The following is a 22,380-nucleotide window of genomic DNA, read 5'->3' on the forward strand; positions in this document are numbered from 1 at the left end:
CCACAGACCTAACCTGGAAGTTTAATGCCAAACTGTGGAACATTCCAGGCAAAGTAATATGATCTTCAGAGAGACAAGCAGGTGACACAACAGGAGTACTTAATATTCTGATTCAGTCCATGTAATATAGTGGTGGTAGAGAATGGCGTTTAGTCAATTAATTTATAAAATATATGAAATTTAAAATTCTCAATTCTTCTCCCCTCTTCGGCCAGACTCTGGTGGTGACCCCTCCCCTCGCCTGTCCCCTCCCTTGACCCCTCATCTGTCTCCCCTCTCCTCACCTGTCCCCTCCCTTGACCCCTCATCTGTCTCCCCTCTCCTCACCTGTCCCCTCCCTTGGCCCCTCCCCTCACCTGGCCTCTCACCTGTCCCCTCTTTGAACCCTCCCCTCACCTGTCCTTTATTCAGTGTCGCCTGTGCGCTCTGCTCTTCTTCTGTCAGGCCAAAGCTCACACATTATCAGTACTGTAGACAGCATCTAGTGGTGATACGTGAGAATACAACAATCTAATTACAAATAGGGACTAGCCTGGATTAGTGCAACACACGTCGACTTTAATTCTGACTGGAAATCTGCCACTGTTTGAATGAAGCTGCTTTTATTGATGGATGGTTCTGCAGTGGATGGATTTGTTCCAACTGTACTGTTCAAACCTCACATTCTCCTGCCCTGGGCGCGGATCTGTGCCATAGGAAAGAATGTGGTGATGTTCTGTTCCTTTCCTCGTGTCTCCCTCTCCTCTCTCTCACTCTCCTGTTCTCTCTGTTTACTCTGCGGTGCTTCCTTGCGGCTACGTATTTCCCCACACCGGCTTTCCATGCGCCTTTTACGCCCACTTTTCCCCGAACAACCCGCGCCCTGTGCCCGGTCCAAACCACCTCATCAGCCCCAACCATCACTGCCTTAGTACCGGCGCACTCTCCCTAAGCTCCCGGGTCTAACGCACTGCTCTTAACCCGACTCTCGCTTCCTGATTCCCGGCTGACAGAAGAGGAGTTGCCGGTGCCTCCCACTTCGCTCGGAGCGCTTATCCTGTCTCCTGTCGCCGTGTTTCTTCGCACTAAGCACAGTGGACTGGCAGTATGACAGGAGGGCTCAAGGATTCTGAACCCGAGGTAATTTTTAGCGCTTTTAAACTGGCTTTTTTTTCGCTCTCTCTGCGCTTTTTTCTTTCTTTGCGCTGTGGCACGCTTGTGAGGAATGTGTGAGCCCATTCAAAGCTGTTTAGAGGCGAGCTGAGAAATTGACCTGCGGGTTTACCAGCGCTTAATGATCGCTGAACTGTGCGCCTTTTACGCATGGGAGAGATGGTGATGGAGAGGTTTCGTGCGTAAAAGACGAGCGCACACAAGACGCGTTGTATTATAGGCACGATTACACCCACTTATGGCGCACTTTATTTAATAGCACCGTAGCCAGGGCAATATATTTACTTATTTAGACCAAACGTTTGGTCTTAAAGAGACAGGAACCCCATTTTTATCTTAGATTGGTTGCACACTTAGCGGTAAACTCAACATTGGGACGACTTTTAGTTAATACCTGCGTTACGATGTACTTTGTATAATATTTCAAAACTAATTAGAGTCCTGCATTACTACTACTTTCACTCTGAGTTTATATTAAGGTTAGAAAGACGCACTCCCACTCGCCAAATGATAAAGTAACCCTGCTCGTATTTTCATGTATTTGTAGATTTTATCTGGATTTGCCGTGTACTTTTGGGACAGTAGTTGCAGTTGGCGTTTACTTCCCAGACTCCCTTGGGAAAATGCCAGTTTTAGTCCATGGAAACCCGAATTTTCCAATGCTCTCATATAGTCCTCCATTCAGTCATTGGCTTTGGTTAATATAATGAATTCAGATGCAAAGCACACGCAAATTTAAACAGACACAATATGGAAAGTGATTTTACTACAAGCAGCATTTGGTGTTCAGCAAACACATGCAAACAAAATACTAATGCTTTGCCAATGTTCCGCAGTATAGCATTAAAGCTTAAAACTCTACTAATCTACTCTAATACTGCTCAAGAATACATGCGTTCTTACTGTGAGCCGGGTCGCCTCTCCACAGACGTGATCTGTAACTTAATAGATCTGGTGGTGTCACTTGTTTGTCTCCATGGAAGTAGATAAGTTTAATGCCATACTGAGGAACATTCTTAACAAAACAAAAACATCTACATTTTAGCAGTTTGCGTTCTACCCTCCAGTAAAAAGATTGCATACAGTGACCTTCAACTGTGTCAGATGCCCTCCCATCCTCTTATATCCCTGTAATGTCAGACTGAGATGGGGGAAGGTCAGATCTCTAGTTACTCTGCAGATATTGTGGTGTCGTTGGATAAATATAGCGAGAGAATCGACCTTGTCACTCATAAAAATGGGTTGTCAAAAGTATCAGAAACAGACATTAATCGATATTAAAACTAGTATCAAAACTAGACACTCGTTTGAGCAGGTATTGATACTGAAAAGTCACATTCACAGGACAGAAATGAGCCTTTTCTGAATATCTTTCGAATGATCTTGAGCTGTATCAGAGCAAGTATAAGATGCATAGACTAGTATACACCCACAGATATACACAGATATAAGACACATGGGAATAGAAAAGAAAGTACTACTATTTAAAATTGAAAATCACGTTCTATTGTCAAAAGAAAGTGTTTTTTTTTGTTGTTATCATCGTGGTATTGGAATCAGTATCGAGTCTATTCCTTAGTATTAAAATTGAGTTTGCATTGTTATTATCGTGACACAGTAGAGTGGACAGCTATGGGTTAAACAGCACATACACACTGACTGCTGTTTTCCATACTCAGGTATTGTGGTGATGTCATGCATTCTTCTTGTTGCCTGGTTTCCGACACTAACTGTAAAAAATGTACAAGGGGAGCCACATTCTTAGTTTAGTGTGTTGTTTTTTTCAGTGAATGTTAACAAACTTTTATTTCAAACCTGATTTATGAGCCCATCATTCTGCTGAGGGACATTTACGTAACCATGGATACACTCAGGATTGTACCATTTGTTTTAGTTTTATTTAAAAGGTGCTCTGCCTGATTTATATTGTTTTAAACACGTGAAAAACAGAACTAGTTTATTTTAAATGGTTTGCAGTGGTTCAGAGTCCAAAAGTTATTCTTCACTTGCCTTATGCATTCAGAGCATCCTAATTATTCACCATTATTCACCTTGTGCCTTGAGCTGTTAATAGACGATATCTGTACTTGGACAAGACACATTTTGCTCGAATGTATGGGGGAAAAAATCTGGTTCAGGGAGCAGGCTTTCAACAAATTCTCCAGTGTGTGAAAACGTTATATTCGCTATTTTAATCAATAAATATGCAAAATGAAAAATGTAAATATATGCATAATAAGAACATAGTCAAAATATGATCATGTTATATCAGTAAGTGACGCAACCGCTACTTCTGGTTCAGTCCTGGTTCAGTCCTGGTTTAGTTCTGGTTTAGTCCTAGTTTAGTTCTGGTTTAGTCCCGGTGCAGTTCCGGTCCAGCCCTGGTTCAAGTCTTGGTTCAGACTTGGTTTAGTGTTAGTCCTGGTCAGATACTGGTTCAGATCTGGTTCAGCCCAACTGTTCATAATCCTTTTTTGTTTTAAACTTGGAAATTTGAATTAGCAAGTAGTTGATGTGAGAGGTTTAATTTATCCAGATATTGATAACATAACATTTACTTTTACTTTTAATCTTGTAATCGTAACCAGCAAAGTTACACAGTGAACCTCTAAATTCACTTTTACTTCACGTGTTACAAATAAAAAATAAATATACTTTTTATCATTGAAATGACAAATTTTTCTCATATATTTGATTAAAATGTCCCAATACAGATATATTTTATAAACAGCTTTCAGCTCGTGAGGTCAAAATAAGTCTGCTGTGTGTTGTCTGCATCTCATTATAGTGTTTTCTTTTTTAAAATTGTCCAATTATTAGGAAGTGTGTAGCATCCTAGTTATTGTTAGCTCTACTGTGATCTCTGAAAGTTGTGAAAAAACCTTATAAACTCATTGTGTTGAATAATTGAGAGTTCTGTAAGCATAAGGTGAGTGAGGAATAACTGTGGACCAAACCATTTAAAGTGATCCAGTTCTGTTTTTCACATTCTGAAGAGTGTCTTTGATGAGCGTAACTGCTCCAAACTCCTCCCTCACTCTGTGACTGTGACCGTGACCGGGCATGTTCACTGTAACATTACACACAGAGATGGAACTCAGGCTTTGGCACAGAACGTCTCCAGCTCCACTCAAAGTTCAGTTCTGACTTGTCCTCCATTAAACCCAAAATACTCATATGAACAACTGTGGAAGAGAGCCATGTGGTAACTTTGGTAACTTTGGCAACAGTGACAACGCCTCAAGTAAAAAAAAAGGTGCACTGTGTTACCTATGCGTTGGAGGATCCGCCACCACCACCTGCTCCGTATCCATGGAGATCTTATTGCCTGGAATGTTCCACAATGCAACATTAAAGATCCTGTATTATGTAAAACGGACTCTTGTGAACTTTTGGCCATGTTATAATGTTACTACCTCCTCAAAAACATACCTGTAGTTGTGTTTTGTTTCATTCACACATGTTTGAGTAACACATTATTAGTCTGTCACATCTCCAAAACTCAAAATGCTCTGTTCCACCTTGTGATGTCATGAAGTGGTAGTTTTCCAGTTAGCAGCTCCTTTTAACTTTAGTTCAGTAGAGATTGGCAATTCCAGGTCTGAAATGATCCAAATGATTTTAGTGAAGGTGTGTGGAGTTTAAAAACACAGTGGAGCACTTCCTGTTTTACCACATGATGACATCACAAGGTGGAACAGAGTGTTTTCTGTTTGAGAGAAGAACTCAGCTGAAATATGCAGGATGTATGTGTTAAACATGTGTGAATGAAACAAAACACAACTCCAAGAGGGAACAACATTATAACACAGATCAGAAAATAGCATACATTTAGAACATTCCAAGCGATGCAAAGACTTCTCCATGGAAACAAACAGGTGGTAGAACCTACAGAAGAGTTACACAGTACACCTTTAATACTACGTTTTAAGAAATATCGGCGGTGTATGCATAAACTTTCATTTGCCAACTGTAGCTAATGCTTTGGCACATTTTTGGCACCGTTGCGCACTTGGCCTGCCTCCTCTCTGTTATCAAACTTCTCTCTGTTTGTGTGTGCGTGTGCGGTGACGCCCCCTGGTGGTGCATCTGAGGGCGTGTCTCCAGACCTGACCCATCCCTGCTCCTCCTCTGCGCTCGTGCTCTGTGCTTCTGTAACCGTTATGCACACTACCCCACGCGCTCGGGTCGGGTCCATCTCTCCCTCCTCTCTCTCTCCCTCCTCTTTCTCTCCTCTCGCTTCTCTCCTCTGTTCTGACTCTCCTCTCGCGTGTGCGCACTTTTCCAGGAGTTTCTGCATTCGCCGTTCATCCGAAAACAAGGAAATATTTACAAACCGAACAACAAAGACATGGACAACGAGAGTCTGAACGAGAAGACGATGGAGGACGTGCACACCAAAGAGATAGACCTGGTCAACCGGGACCCGAAGCACGTGAACGACGACGTGGTTAAGGTACGTAACCTGTTCCATTTCTGTGCGTAAAAGTGTATCCAAAACTCCAAAACTACGATCCTAAACACCTGTCCATCTTCTGATTGTCCTGTCCCGAGAGTCCCGCTTATTTTGAGTCTAAGTGTCTACTCTGAACTTGATGCTGTGAATTTTAAAAAGTGAATTTTTACATAGAAAACTTTTTTTTTTCTTATTTACAACAAAACGCACTGGCTCTCAGCGTTGTACTGTTGGCACATATTACTGTCCTGGTCCCTCTGTGCGTAACGACTGATAAAAACTAAACATTATAAAATCATGATGGTGGTATTAAATGTATGATCTATGAGCTTAAATTTCATGTTCCAATACAACGTGCCTATTTTATTGTACTATCTTCACGCTCTCCAAAACACTTTTACGCACAATCAAAATAGCGACTTAAACGCGCGTAATCGTGTTGGAATCGTGGTCTACTTTACAGTTGTGTTGCCCGGAGAGTTTTATTATAAATGAACGCGGGAGAGAGAGAGTGCACGCGAGTCCGAGCTGTCAGAGAGAGAGAGAGGGGAGTGCGCTTGGCTGGATTTGCCGTATTAGGAGAGGAGACAGGCGCGCGGGGAGAGGAGAGGGATTACAGGGATAGAGGCGCTTTGAAGACGACTCACGAGCTGTTGCTGGTTGTCATGGAAATGTTAGTCAAATTTAGTGAGTTGGTTCAAATATTTTGGAATATAAAATGCCTCATCTTAGTCATGGATGTGCAATCTGTACTTAAAGGAGCACTACGGAACTTTCAGTGGTAGAAGTACTCAGTTTTAAGAACAGATACCACAGCAAAAAAAAAAAATAAAATAAAATAAAATAAAATAATAATAAATTAATTAATTAAAAATGCTCAAATGTAAAAGTATCACATGAAAAATTACTTAAGTGAAAGTATTAAAGTACCAGTTTAAAAAAGTACTTAAAGAGTAAAAAGTATTTCTCGCAGGTTTTGAGGTCTTACAAAGCTTCAATTACATTACAATCAGTAAATTCCACCACCAGAAAAGTTACACAGTGCAGCTTTAAAGGTACAGTATGTAACTTTCTGGAGGTGGCACGTCACGTACATGGAGTTAAAATCATACTTTGGAACAGTCTCTATGGTGATAGAAATGCCATACACTGGAATATTACAGCCAAAGGAACAACATTTCCATAAAAACAAGCAGGAGAAAGCCAAAAGGAGTCAGGTTTGTGGAGATGCAAGCCCACTCAGTGTAAGGACGTATGTTTTTCAAAGCAATAAAAACAACCAAAATATTCAAACCAAATATGGTTTAGCTAAAAAGTTTCATAATTCATAAAGTTGTTTCAGAACAGAAACCTCACACGAGTCCATTTTGTGTGATATAAGACCGTTAAAGTTCCAGCGTTCATAATAAACCGTAGGAGGAGGTTAGATTTGAAGAGCATCCTGACAGTGCATTCTTTGGGACTCCCTGTAGACCGCTCGCCTCTCGCCTGATTTAGACTTGGCATATGACATCATGAGACTCGATGTATTCCCTGGCTACAAATATGTGTTTATCATAGAGAACATCATTGACATTCTCAGAGGTGGAGAGGCTAAATCATATCTGAAGGAGCTGCAAGAAACACAAATATTCAGATCGTTTCATATTGTAACATAAAGCTCATGTCACTTTAGACTCACTCACAGAGGGACGAGGAACCACAACTTTTACTTAAGTAAGAGTACTTTTACTCTGTACATCACATTACTCAAGTAAGAGTAAAAGTATGGGGTCTGAAAACTACTCTGAGAATGTAAAAAAAATGTAGCCTTGATTAAATATTTCATTTTTAGATTATTTTAAAACATTTGGAACCATTTGCAGAGGCAGACATTTGTAACCGTTGAGTCTAAAGGAAGTCGCCGTGGAGTTGGGGGGAAGTGGCTTTGATTTGGCTCGTAAAGCTCGTCTATTTCTGTGGCGTTCTGGTTACAAAGACGCTGGTAAGGGTGACTCATCCTAACTCTGGTATTTGGGGAATAAATTGTTAGTGAAATACATGTGTGCGTTTGATAAACTCCCCGAAAAGTGCTGGATGTTTGAAGTCAGCGGTGCCAAGTGGTACCGGCCTCACGCCCACAAACGCCTTAACTTTAAACAGGTGGACTCGATCTCTGTGTGTTTATCCCGTAATCTGTTTTATGATGGATTAGGCCCCAGATGGAGGCTAGATTAAAAGTGCACTATGTAACTTTTCTGGTGGAAGGTTCGCTAACTGCCTGTTTCCAAGGAAATGTTATTGCTCTGCCTACAAAGTATCGTATTAAACTTGTCTATCTTTTGTTTATTCATTCAGTTACAGTTCAGATTGCTAAAAAATACTTGGCGTCATGGCGTTAAATGCTTATTTCCATGGAGATTGACAGGTTTTATGTCATATTGTGGAACATTCCAGGCAAAGACATAATATCTCCATGGAGACAAGAAGGTGACAGATTCCCCCTGTACATGTGTGTGGAGATTTTTCATGTTTTGGACATTCTTTCCATGTTGCTGCAGAGCTCTTGTTTATTGTGCTTGAGGCTCCAGGGCAGGGCATCTGACTTTGGGATGGGCTGAGGAGGAGAAGGTGGTGTGAGTCAGGAGCAGCCCAGAGGAGGGAGCAGCCGAGGTCTAGGAGAGAGTGAGGGGGAATTTTAAGGTTTAAAGAATACATATTGTGCTTGTGTCTGCTCTTTAGCTATAATCTATTACACAGTGGATCATAATGTTATAATTTGGACATTTTAAATCACAATATTCACCTAAAACAACTTAATGAAAGCTCAGACATTCAGCTTCAGAGGGTCATTGAGAAGGAAACATCTATACCATGATTAAAAACCCTGAAAAGTCAATTTTGCAGAATGGGTCTGATTTAGTCTCTTATGCACAGACCTCTATTAATTTCAAATCTGAACAGTTTGGGCTACGCTCTCTTCCTGTGTCGTGTCTCCTCAGCTCATTTAAATAGATTTCGGCGCTTCCTACTTGAAGCAATAGGACAACAGCGCCATCTGCGATCCGACTTATTCACAACAGTATCCCAGGTGCGAGAGAATTGGTATGCCCCCTCGTCCCAATTCACAGTCTGATTGGCACGTTTCTGTATCTCGTTGGACTCCCTGATCCAATGGTGGGACTTGTTAGTGTTGTCCCAATCCATGAGATGGTTGTCTCTCTTCCAGTCGTCTGATATCATGAACTGAAGCTGTTCTTGGTGGTGGTGTTTCATTGTTGTGCAAAATATTAGTCTGTGTTCCATCAAATCAAACTTTTGGCTGTCAAACCACATTATAACGTTTAGTTGTTTAAGGAAATCAGATTCTAACAAATATAATTCACAATACTACTACTACTACTTCTCCATATTTTGCTCTCCTTTCTCTGAGATTTTCAGATTTGGATTTTGGATTTCAGCAGACAGTCCAAAACATGTTGAGCACAGATGTAGACGTAGATCTGGAGGTTTGGTTAAAAGAGGGGGCCTCAGAGCAAGGAGCGCCCCAGCCCAGGGTGCAGCTCTCTGGGACGAGCTCTTAGCCATTCCTGCTCCTTCTAGTGGTTGGTTTTGGAATTTATGTTCAGATGATTTAAAAGCTTTATATTGTAACTGTTTCAGCATTAATATAAAGATGTATATACAGTAATTTATGTTTAAAGACTAATATTGAAGAGTTTGCACGGATTTTTTTCTTATGCTAAACCTTTTGGCCTTGTTTGGACTTGTTTGTTCATGAGACCTTTGGATATTTTTGATTACATTACAACCCTTGACTTTTCAGTGTTGCTGTTTTATTGGTGTGGGAGTTGTTGAGTTTGTCTATGAAAGTTTTGGCTTGAGATTATGTCAGAAAGGGGGGTTTGGAGCAAGGAATACCCCAGTGAAGAGTGCATAAAGTTAGGATAAAGTGTGTGCAGGACGTTGTGTTGTTGTAGGGGGATTCAGAGCGGAAAACATCCCAGAAAAGAGTGTGTCAAGGTAGGGTAGGATGCGGGTTGGTCTGGGGGTGAGTCTGGAAGTTGGGTTGAGTTAAGGGGGGCTTAGACCAGGGAATACCCCAGTGAAGAGTCATAAAGCTGGGATAAAGTGTCTGCAGGATAGGGGGTCATTCTGGAGGTTGTGTCGTTGTAGGGGGATTCAGAGCAGAAAACATCCCAGAAAAGAGTGTTTCAAGGTACGGTAGGATGTGTGTTAGTCTGGTGGTGAGTCTGGAGGTTGGGTTGAGTTAAGGGGAGCTTAGATGAGGGAATACCCCAGTGAAAAGTGCATAAAGTTGGGATAAAATGTGTGCAGGATAGAGAGTCATTCTGGAGGTTGTGTCATAGTAGGGGGATCCAGAGCAGGAAACACCCCAGTGAAGTGTGGTATGCATCTGGTGGAATAAAATATGGGCTGGTCCGGAGGTGGGTCCGGAGGTTGGGTTGAGTTAAGTGGAGCTAAGAGCGGGGAACACCCTAGTTAAGAGTACTCAGCTCTGGGATAAAGTGTGTGCAGAATAGCATGTGGCTCTGGAAGTTCTGTCGTAGTAGGGGGATCCAGAGCAGGGAACACCGCAGTCAAGATTACATAAGCGTGGGATAAAGACTGTCCAGGATAGGGAATCATTCTGGAGGTTGAGTGAGAGAAGGGAGGGGGGGGGGCCTCTGGGTGGGATAGGATATGGGTTGGTCTGGAAGTCGTGACAGACAGAGAGGGGGGCTCGGACCAGGGAACACCCCAGCCGAGGGTGCGGTCCTGGGGATATCCCTCTCTCCTCTCCCTCCCCCCTCTGGCTCCAGAGGCAGACGGGACATTCCTCATATGATCTCACTATGCCCTCGTCTCCTCCCTCCCCTCTCCCTCTCTCCCTCCTCCCTCGCTCACACTCACACACAGAAAGGAGGAAAAAGCAACAGTTTCATCGCGTTCTATAAATAAAGACCGCTCTGTTCTCAATCTGCAGTATTTTCCATGTGAAGTGAAGCCAGCTCCTCTCTTCTGCTTTACGAGTTCTGGACCGGGTCTAGGGGTTGGAGGCTCGGGGCTGTTTGGGAGGAAAGATAACTGCGGAATCTGATATTGGCAAAGCTCTGGAAATTTCAGGGCACGATGAACTCAGTGTCTATGAGAATGTGGGGCCGTCTAAAATAATGATATCCACAGACTAACCGGTGCTGTGTGTAACTTTTGTGTCGTCTCCATGGTATTAAACCTGTTTATCTTGATGCATTTAAGCAAGGGAACAGAAGGCAGGTCAGGTCTGTGGAGAGGGGAACATGCTCACAGTAAGAATATGTGCTTCTTAAAGGTCCTATATTACGCAAAATTGACTTTTGTGAGATTTAAGTCATGTTATAATCTTGTTTCCTCATCAAAAACAGACCTGGAGTTGTGTTTTGTTTCAATTACACATGACTGACTAATCCTGCATTATTAGTCTGTGCGTTCAAAGCTCAAAATGCTCTGTTCCACCTTGTGATGTCATGAAGTTGTAGTTTTTAAGTTAACAGCTCCTTTTACTGTTGGGAATTCCAGAGCTGAAATCATCCAAATGATTCTAGTGAAGGTGTGTGGAGTTTAAAAACACAGTGGAGCACTCCCTGTATTACCACATGATGACATCACAAGGTGGAACTGAGTGTTTTCTGTTGTGTGAATGAAACAAAACACAACTCCAAGTCTGTTTGTGATGAGGAAACAAGATTGTAACACAGAAAAACAATACAAATAGTGTAATATGGACCCTTTAAGGTGTTTATGAGCAAAAAAAAAAATCTTTTGAACAAGAAACTATGAAACTCTTTGTTCTTGATAAAGTCTGACCTGAATTATGTGAGAGAGTTTGGGATCTCCTCTGTGTTGGGTTAGTTGTATTGGGTTGTGCATGTGATGCTGGGTCACATGATGCCTCCTCCTGTTTGGTCTTGAGTCTGCAGTGTGAGACTGAGTCAGAGCTGATTCTCTTTAATCATCTCCATAATGTCTCTGTTATTTCACATCACATGCGCTTTAAAATATGACCAGGACTAAATACACTAAATACTGAACAGGTCTGACGCAGTGAGTGCAACTGTGTGATGACGTCATACTCCCAGATGGAGACAAGAGACAGATGATGACACTGTACTTTATCATGAAATATCCAAAAAGGTAAATTCACAAATAGTGAACGCACAGACTGTATAAAGAAGTGGACTAAGTGAGAGTGACGTCACTGCGTTTGGCTCCAGTCAAATGAAGCTTTTGAAGAACATGGGGCCAAGTTGCATATTAGGAATTCAGACCGCAAGTATCATAGCAACCAAAGAGCCAATCATATTTTTTGAAGCATAAACATTTGCCATAAACTGTGCAAATAAAAACTGCTGAATAAATATATCCACACCCCTTTGGTTTCATAGTAATATCATGTCTTCAGTCAATATTTGATAATATAATAAGGATACATGTGCTGTCTCTTGCCACTGCAGTAAACATGGTGGTATTACATAATCATTTCCGGCGACAGTAGCTCAGTTGGTGGAGCTTTTGTTTACTGATCTAAAGGTTGGTGGTGCGATTCCAGCTGCCACAGATGAATGCTGTTCTTGAGCATTTAACTCCCATCGCCCCCAGTGTCTATGTACACTGATGTGTGAATGTGTGAGTGGTTCTTTCAGTTTCCTAATCCTGGTTTGGTCCTGGTTTAATCCTGGTTTATTCCTAGTTCAGTCTTGGTTTAGTCCTGGTTCAGGCCTGGTTTAGTTCTAGTTTAGTCCTGGTTTAGTCCTGGTTTAGCTCCTGTTTAGTTCCGGTTTAGTCCTGGTTTAATCCTGGCTGAGTTCTGGTTTAGTCCTGGTTCAGGCCTGGTTTAGTTCTAGTTTAGTCCTGGTTTAGCTCCTGTTTAGTTCTGGTTTAGTCCTGGTTTAATCCTGGCTGAGTTCTGGTTCAGTCCTGGTTCAGTCCTGGTTTAGTCCTGGTTCAGTCCTGGTTTAGTTCTAGTTTAGTCCTGGTTTAGTCCTTGTTTAGCTCTGGTTTAGTTCCGATTTAGTCCTGTTTAATCCTGGCTGAGTCCTGGTTTAGTTCTGGTTCAGTCTTGATTTAGTCGTGGTTCAGTCCTGGTTTAGTTCTAGTTTAGTCCTGGTTTAGTTCTGGTTCAGTTCAGTCCTGGTTTAGTCCTGGTTTAAATCTGGTTCTGTCTTGGTTTAGTCCTGGTTCAGTCCTGCTTTAGTCCTAGTTTAGTCCTAGTTTAGTTCTGGTTCAGTTCTAGTTTAGTCCTGGTTTAGTCCTAGTTTAGTCCTGGTTTAGTCCTGGTTCAGTCCTAGTTCAGTCCTGGTTTAGTCCTGGTTCAGTCCTGGTTTAGTCCTGGTTTAGTCCTGGTTTAGTCCTAGTTTAGTCCTGGTTTAGTCCTGGTTCAGTCCTGGTTTAGTCCTGGTTCAGTCCTGGTTTAGTCCTGGTTTAGTTCTGATGGTTCCTTGATGTAAAGTGCTTTGAGCCTTGAAGGAGGAAAAGTGCTTTATAAAAATATAACCATTTACTCAAGTAAATGTGTAAAATCTTTTACTTTTTCAGTGTATCCCGCTGTGATGAACCCAAACCAGTGTAAATGAAGCATGGTTAGCATTTATGGTTAGGGTTAGACAAATTCCTCTTCTGTCCTGTACTGATGGACCTTAATTATATCCAAACAGATATGGACAAAAGGCTTCTCATCCCTCGACCTCCCTGACACTATTACCAGCTCTTGAGTTATTTGCTGAGAACTATTAGGAGTAATCCAACTCATGTGAGCTCTGAGTCAGTGACTTCCTGGTGACAGTCGTCATGGGGATAATATTTATAAAGTAAACAAAGATATTATGGTCTGTATATCTGCTCTTTAACAGATTAAGGTCAAACTGAGACGTGTTAATGGTGCGATAACCACTCTGCCACAGTCACACAGAGAGATCAGGAGTCTAACACACAACCTCCGCACTGAGAGGAGGCAGGATAACAGAGTTCCCTCTTTCTAAATGTAGCTGTGGTTTTGGGGGAGTCTCCAGACCAGACAGGGTCCCTCCTGAGTCCTGCCTTAGTCCTGGTTCGGTTCCACACTGGATTCTTTGTGTTATATTTAACTCTTAATGAGAGTGTGCACTGAAGGGATTCCCTCAAACGCAGCCTTTTCCACTTGCACGTTTTCCAGACCTCTTCTGGTAGTCCTGGTCCTGTCCTGATTCCGTCCTGGTCCTGTCGTGGTCCTGTCCTGGTTCTGTCCTGGTCTAGCCCTGGTCTAGCCCTGGTCTAGTCCTGGTCTAGTCCTGGTTTAGTACTATAGTTTAGTCTTGGTCTAGTCCAAATTCCATTTTCTAGTTGTGGCTCCATTACCTGCTTGTCTCCATGGAGTTGTTATTGCTTTACATGTAATATTCCACAGCGAGACATTAAACTTTCCTATCTCCATGGAAACAATCAGAAGCAGATGTTACAGGTCATATCTGTAGAGAGGTGAAACAGCTCACAGTAAAAATGCATATGTTGCAAAATATTTTTAACACCTGTTATTGAATAAATGCAAGATAGAAAGATTCAATGCCATACTTTGGAACTTTCAAGGCAAAGTTCAACAGTATGGCATTAAACCTATAACATAAGAGTGGTCTAGTCCTGGTTTAGTCCTGGTTTAGTCCTGGTTTAGTCCCCTCTGGCCCTCCTCACCTCACAGCACCTCTGCATCTCACATTGAAACTATGTGAACCACGGAAAGTTTGTTTTTTCCTGAATTTAAACCAAACGTTGTAAACTTTAACAAGAGACAAACCGCAGAGCTGGCCCCACAGAGTGCCCCAGATGCCCTCCCTGTGCGTCAGAATCCCTCCCCATGTGTCAGATGCCTTCCCATCCTCCTATATCCCTGTGTGTCCAATGCCCTCTCATCTTCAGTCTGTGCCAGATGCCCTCCCATCCCCCATCAATTCAAAACATGCACAGTATGTCCTGCAGCTGAGGTCCTGACCAAGACGAGCTCAAGATCTGGAGATGTGTCCACTGCTCCTGACAGATTGGCCCTGCAGCATTGAAGGATGGCTCAAATCAAACCTTAACCATAAAAGTCCCGTTTCTCTCCAAGTGCGTCAGATGCCCTCCCATGCTCCAGGTTTAAGTGAGGTCTCTCATTTGTTCTGATCAGAAAAACAGTGGAAAGAGTTTTTAATGAGAGACTGGAAACTCTGCAGAGGTCTGACATAATCCACTACTCACGGCTACAGAGGCCTACAGTCTGGGTTAGTCCTGAGATGGACCTGGTTTAGTCCTGGTTTAGTCCTGGTTTGGTCTTGGTTTAGTCCTGGTTTAGTCCTTGTCTAGTCCTGGTTTATTCCTGGTTTAGTCCTGATTTAGCTCTGGTTCAGTCCTGTTTTAGTCCTGGTTTAGTCCCGGTTTAGTCCTAGTTTAGATCTGGTTTAGTCCCGGTTGAGTCCTAGTTTAGATCTGGTTTAGTCCTGGTTTAGTCCTGGTTTAGATCTGTTTAGTCCTGGTTTAGATCTGGAGGAGAAAGAGGGGGAGAGAGAGGGAGGGCGGGGGAGAATAGTCGATTGAGACTCATGTGCTTGTTTTATTGATAAATCATATATTGGGGAGAGAAAGGGAAGGAGAGAGAAGCTGCTACTGAGAGACAGACATAAAAGAGTAAAACAGTTACAAAGAGAAAGGAGAGAAAAAAGACAGGGCGTGGAGATAAAGAGTGACAAAAGACAAGAGCTGGCATTGAGGGATTGAAGAGAGAAAGGGGGGGGGCAGAGATAAGGAGGTGGAGGATATAGAGAGGGAGGGGCGAAAGAAAGAGATCATGGAGGAACAGAGGAGAGAGAGAGAAGTAAAGACGGTATAGAGTGTCTCGGTCACTTGACCCTCTTAAACTCTCTGGTTTTAATGCTGTCTGCTCTGTTTGAACAACCTGTGTCTGTACAACTGCAGAGTCAATATTAGAACAGAGAGAGAGAGGAGGAGAGGGAGGGAGGAGAGGGAGTGAGGAGACAAAGGCATAGTGAGAGAGAGAGAAAGAGAGAGAGAGAGAGGGGGGGCTAAGAAGGTGGGGGGAGGAGAGAGGAAAGAGACAGAGAAAAGAGTGGAAGAGAGAGGAAGGGAGAAAGACAAAGGTATGTAGAGAGAGAGAGCAAGAGATAGAGAGAAAGTGGGGCTGAGAGAGAGGCAAATGCAGGGAGAGAGAAAGAGAGTGAGATAATGAGGGAACTTTAAAAATATTGCAAAATAAATAACATTTATCAAACTGCAAATAGATCATTTCCAGAATGTTTTAATTAAGTGTAAACTCTTAAAGATGATGATGATTTATTTAAAGTGGGGGCATTATGTTAAATGGAGATATCTACCATGTTATAACGTTGTTCCCTCATCAAAAACATACCTGAAGAAGTTTAGATGTCACCCATGCATGTTTGAGTAATCTAGCGATCTCTCCCAGGTCGTATTCAATCCTCCTTAATGTCAGCTGAAAGATTCTGTTTGATGCTCCGCCCACAAACCTACATCACCCATGCTCCCACACAACAATCCTCTGTAACTATACAAAAACATGATACAAAAGTACAGTACGACTTCACAAACCTGATGTGATGTGCAGTTGTTTCATTAGTTAAAAGAACACTGATTATAATGTGATATTGCTCTGAAGGGGGAGCGACTTAGCACACGGAGCAAAGAGGGTGGACAGTCAAAAATGAAACTGAAGCTTATAAACATGTTAATGTGTTGTTTGGTAAATATATCATTTTCAAAACAATAAAATGAAAAATGGTGATCTGAATATGCTTCCCAGATGCCCTCCCAAATCTCTGCCCCTGTCTGCCCTAGTTCAACCTGAGTGCACTTTTGATCAGGGGAGGAAGAGGAGGAAGAGGAGGTGGAAGAGGAGGTTTGGGTGTGGTCCGTTTCTCGAACTGATAAAACCTGATGATTTATGATGAAAGGATGAGCTGATTCTGCAGATGGAGAGGTGGAGAAATGTGACATGATAAATCCATCTGTCATCAGGGGAGAGAGAGAGAGAGAGAGAGAGAGCGAAGGAGAGGTGTAAACATCCTAGTGTTGGTGATAATGTGTTCCATGTTTTGCAATTAAAAACAATGCCACAAACACTTCACGTTACAGTTTAATAATCGGTGAAGTGAATCTGTGGAACCTGTCTCCACCACAACAGCTCCCATATATCCACATATGTGACACACACGGGACTTTTGGACCAGCTCTCATATGAATGTCTGTGTAAATGTGGATACTAAATGTTGTGGCATCATTTCTTAATATGGAACTCAGCTCCAAATCCACCCCTATAAACTTCAGCCTCGATGAGCTTCATTTTACTGGAGCCGAACACTATGACGACGTCACACTCACTTAGTCCACTTCTTTATACAGTCTATGTGTGGCACTCAGGCCCCTCAACAAAAATTTGGGGGCTTGGGGCAACAGACCCCTTTGTCCTTCCCCTGTCGACTCCCCTGCACAGGCACAGGGCAGCATCACTTCTCTGATTACAATACTGTCATACCAATAATGAGTTATTATCATTATTATTAATCTAACCTCCCCCCCCCCTCTCTTTTTTCTCTCCCCTCTCTCTTTCTCTTGCCCCTCTTTCCCTTCTCTCTCCCCTCTCTTTCTCTCACTCACCCCCCTCTCTTTCTCTCTCCTCTCTCTTTCTCTCCCCCTCCCTTCTCTCTCTCACTCCCTCTCTCCCCTTTCTTTCTCTCCCCCCTGTCCTCCTCTCTTGCTCTGTCCCATCACTTTCCCTTGCCCCTCTCTACCCCCCTCCCTCTCTCCCCCTCCTCCCTCTCTCACTCCCTCCCTCTCTGTCTCCCTCCCCTCTCTCTCTCCCTTCTCTTTCTTTTGCCCCTCTCTCACCGCCCTCTCCCTCTCTCTCTCTCACTCCCCTCTCTCTTTCTCTTCCTTCCTCCTCTCTCTCTCATTCCCTATCTCTCTCCCCCGCCCCTCTCTTTCTGTCCCTCCCTCCTCTCTCTCTCTCTCCCCTCTCCTCCTCTCCCTCCCTCCTCTCTTTATCTCTCTCCCTCCTCCCTCCTCTCCCTCTCCCTCCCTCCTCTCCCTCCTCTCTCTCTGTCTCTCCCCTCTCCTCCCCCTCCCTCCCTCCTCTCTCTCTCCTCCCTCTCTCTCTCCCTCCTCTCACCCCCTCCCTCCTCTCTCCCTCCTCTCTCTCTCCCCTCTCTCTCTCTCTCTCTCTCTCTCCCTCCTCTCTCTCTGTCTCTCCCCTCTCCTCCCCCCTCCCTCCCTCCCTCCCTCCCTCCTCTCTCTCTCCCTCCCTCCCTCCCTCCCCTCTTTCTGTCTCTCTCCCTCTCCCTCCCTCCTCTCTCTCCTCTCTCTCTCTGCAGGTGGACTTTGAGGACGTGATCGCAGAGCCCGCTGGCACCTACAGCTTCGACGGCGTGTGGAAGGCCAGTTTCACCACCTTCACTGTGACCAAGTACTGGTGCTACCGGCTGCTGACGGCGCTGGTGGGGATCCCGCTCGCCCTGGTGTGGGGCATCTTCTTCGCCATCCTCTCCTTCATCCACATCTGGGCCGTGGTGCCGTGCGTGAAGTCCTACCTGATCGAGATCCACTGCGTCAGCCGTGTTTACTCCATCTGCGTGCACACCTTCTGCGACCCGCTGTTTGAGGCCATGGGGAAGTGCTTCAGCAACGTCCGCATCCGCACCACCAAAGAGATATAAACAGATCTGAGAATATCGCAAAATATCTGAAAAATATCATTACAAGTATGGGATACACTTTTGAATAACTACACCGTAATTAGCCAGTCATTAGCTAGAGACACCAAAACTCCGCCCACAATCACATTTCAAATAGAGCTGTCAAACTGGGCGGGGGCCTGGAGGACTAAAGGGGGGAGGAGGGGCGGGGCCTGGAGGTATAAGAAACAGTGTGATTGGTCGAACAGGTATCCACACTTCAAACTCCGCCCCCACAGCCAGGTGTTTGTCATCAGAAACACCTGGCTGTAATCAGGGCAGTCCTGCGTGATGTCACATAGTACTTGTAATCGTAGTGGCCACTGGGGGCAGCACACACACATTCTGTTCATTATGAATTAAGTATTTCTCCACGGTTTATTAAGGCTGATTAACGTGTAGTTATCATAAAGTGTTACCAAAATATGTTTAAATGTGTAATATGTAACTTTGTCTTTTGTTGTTTCCATGGAGATGTAATTGTTTTGTCTAGAAAGTTCCACAATATGGCATTAAACCTGTTTACCTCCAAGTTACAGGTCAGATCTATGGAGCAGTAAGATTATATGTTTTTGAGCGACAAAAACAGGTGTAATTAAATAAATGTAAAATAGATCAGTTTAATGCCATACTGTGGAACATTTCTGGCAAAAAATGATCATCTCTATGGATACAAGTAGTGGACCGCCAGCAGAAAAGTTACATAGTTCACCTTTAATAAAATATATCTGCAGAGAATATGTGGGAGGAGATTTTGGGGTTGAACACAAAGGAGAGATACAATTTTGAATTTTAATTTTGAAATTTATTTTTGAAAATTATTTTTGAATTTATTTCTGAATTTTATTTTTTATTTTATTTTTTTTATTTTTGGGGCTGTGTCGTCAGTCCTCTTTGGTGCTCGTTCGGTCCGGAGCTGTCTGTGGAGAGCTGGGTTAACAAAGCCGGGATTAAACTAACCCTGAGTCCACAAAACGCAAAACAAAGCCTGGATCAGGGCTGTCCCCGCTGTCCTGGGATGACCCGAGAGTTTAACCCAGATGCCCTCCCAAAAACTGCCCCTGTCCTCCTGGAGTTATGATGCCCTCCTGTGAACTGTCACCGTTGAGTTTAAACCTGATGCCCTCCCCAATATGCTCCAGATGCCCTTCCTTAAAGACCTCGCCATCTCCCTTGAGTTTAAACTGGATGCCCTCCCCTGACCTCATCTTTTCTGCTCTGGTTTGGCTCGATTTTAACCCAGGTGCCCTCCCACAAACTCCTATGTCCTGGTTTGGCCTCAGTGAAAGCTTGTTTAACCCGGATGCCCTCCCGAAACCGCCCCTGCCTGTTCTAGTTTTGTCCAGTTTCAACTCTGACGTTCTCCCTCCAAAAAAACAGCAGCTTCTCTCCTGTTTGAACACTTATTTTTAACCCGGATGCCCTCCCATAAACTGCCACCCAACCTTCCCCGGTTAGATCCATGTTTAACCCAGATGCCCTCCCCAAAACAGCTCCCGTGTGCCTTCAGTTGCCCTCCCACAACCTCCGCCCTCCCTAAATGTTGACTCACTGTGCCTTTGAGTTTGGATCTGCGTTTGTCCCGTACTCCTCCTCCCCCGTCTGCTCTGGTTACACCCTTTTTTTTTCTTTTTTTTTTTAACCCAGATGCCCTCCCTGAACTGTCTCTGCTCTGCTTCTGTCTGACACTGAACTTACGCCGCCCTATAGCCTGCATCGCCGCTTGAACGCATCTTTCATTTTGATACCGGAATATTTTAAGGACTAACACAAGCCGATGTGAACGAGAGACTTACGTGGACCAGCGGACTTCCCGGTTTCTTCAAGACCAAGCTGGAAAATTTTGGGAATTTTGGATACTTTAATCTACACACAATGCTAATTCTTACACTGGTTTAATAAGGTGTTACGTGAAAAGTGCTTTAGTTTGGAGATTTATTTCCAAAACTGCAAATGTCCCATAGCGTTCTACAGACCCCTCACGCCATCTGAAATTCCAGCATGAAATTCCCAGATGTCAGTGTATGATTCCATTGTATTTTTAATATGGAAAACCCAGTTGGCCTTGACAGGACAGGGGGAAACGGTCCTATTGTCCATTGTTTAAAGTCCATATTTGTGAAGTGGCTTTTCAAAATAAAACGTTAAAGTCTCCATGTGCCAAAGTGAAGTGGCTTTTCAAAATAAAATTTAAATCTTAAATCTGCTTGAACATGTAACGCTTTTCCGCACCTCGTCTTTATTTAACTGCAGCACTTGTTTGACACTGCCTATGTGTATTTGAGTTATTTCTGTTTTGGACCAGTTTAAAAAAGTATATTAATTTGTTTAGACCTTATATTTTAGTTTCTAAAGGTTCTCGTTCCAGTGCAATAATCTGGAGGAATAGTTTGGGATTTTTAATAGCACTAATGTCACCTTTGATTTACAGAAAATCCAACTTAAATTCTTAAAAGTGCCTTCAAATTCTGCTTAAAGAGGAATTATGCAACTTTGAATCATTCTGCATTGTTTTGAGATTTTAAAACAACTTCTGCACGCATTAAACTTGGAATTTTAGGTAGATTAAAGCCATAACAAGGTAACATTTCATCTCCATGGAAACAATAATATGCCGTACTACAAGAAAGAGAGGCAGGTCTATGGAGAGGCAAGCCCGCGCAATATAAGGATACTGCTTTTTTTTTTTTTTTTTTTTGCAGCTCTACTAAAATCATTAGGTTTACTTCGAAATGAAATGTTACACAGTGTAGCTTTAATGTAATTATGTATGTACAGTACAGAGAATATGCCAGATCACTAACCTTACAAAATCCTTACATTCGAATGGGAAAATTTGGATCTATGTTTGTGCCAGATGCCCTCCCCCACACTCCCCCGTCAGCTCGGGTTTGATTCTTTTTTTTAACCCGGATGCCCTCCCCGAAGATAAGCCAAGTTGCATACGTCCTCTTTAAACTCAGTTCCGTTTTTATGCCTTCAAATGTACCATGCCTTCTCTGTACGTGGTTTAGCGTCCATAAAGTTGTAATGTTTGATTCATTTTGTCTCGTAAAATGTTTAAAGTGGCTCTTACGCTGAGTTCTGGACTAAACCTGCTTCTCTCCACTGCTGTCCATGTTTTTGTTGAACTGAAATTTTAATTTTTGTATTTTATTTTGTGAGGATTTCCTGCTTTTGACTCACGCTGTGCACATTAAAGTTTGATATTGTCACTGGGATCTGGCCTCGTTTTGTTTACGTTTTTAATGAACATCCATGCATGTTTGAGTAATCTAGTGATCTTTCCCAGGCTCTGTTTGAACCCTCCTTATGGTTAGCTGTACGATCCTGTCCAAGACTCCTCCCACAAGCCCATGCTCCTGCACGATAATTCTCCATACATATACAAAAACATGATACAAACTGTACACTACAACTTCACAAATCCAATGCAATGTGCTGTAGCTTTATTAGCGTTAATATTGTTTTGGGTGAATATACTTTTTCCAGAATAATAAAAGGTAACATGGTGATCTAAATATGTTACGTGTTAGCAGCACAGACTGTATAACGAAGTGGACGAAGTGAGTGTGACGTCACTCACAGCGTTCAGCTTCAGTCAAATGAAGCTCATCAAGGCTAGAGCAGTTAGAATTTAGAGCCGAGTTTCGTATTGGGAATTCGAACTGCGAGTATCATAGCAACCAAAGAGCCAATCCAGAGCGAGGCTGTTGAAGATATCGCCCATTCCCGCCCACACTGCTGGTTTAGCAGGGAGCAGGTGCCTAGCAACGCTGTCAATCAAACCTATTGCTAACGCTAGTGAGAGCGACCTCGGGGAAAGAAGGCACCTGATTTGTCTGTTATTAATGTTCATATCATGATTTAAGGACACAATAGCAAAATAAAAATCATGTAGAGCGGGTTAATACGAACATTTATGTCCAAAATGACGAGTCTGACAGCAGCAGTTACAGAGAGAGGAGAGCCAATTTTTTAATGTAAAGTGAATTGGAGCCAGAGACGACACAGCCGGAAGCGCATCCAGGCTTACTTCCTATC

General features: G+C 43.1%; 1 protein-coding gene across 1 annotated transcript; it reads left to right on the forward strand.

The window, feature by feature from the left end:
• The first annotated feature begins 773 nt into the window (after positions 1-773).
• On the forward strand, positions 774-21,551 carry cav1 (caveolin 1). Its single transcript, XM_033968567.2, has 3 exons — positions 774-1,119; positions 5,441-5,608; positions 17,977-21,551. Exons 1-3 carry the CDS (start codon positions 1,087-1,089, stop codon positions 18,316-18,318), a joined length of 543 nt encoding a protein of 180 aa, XP_033824458.1. The 5' UTR covers positions 774-1,086; the 3' UTR covers positions 18,319-21,551.
• Positions 21,552-22,380: the final 829 nt, after the last annotated feature.

The sequence above is a fragment of the Periophthalmus magnuspinnatus genome, chromosome 6 (genome assembly GCF_009829125.3).
Source record: "Periophthalmus magnuspinnatus isolate fPerMag1 chromosome 6, fPerMag1.2.pri, whole genome shotgun sequence".
In the NCBI taxonomy this organism is placed as follows: domain Eukaryota; kingdom Metazoa; phylum Chordata; class Actinopteri; order Gobiiformes; family Gobiidae; genus Periophthalmus; species Periophthalmus magnuspinnatus.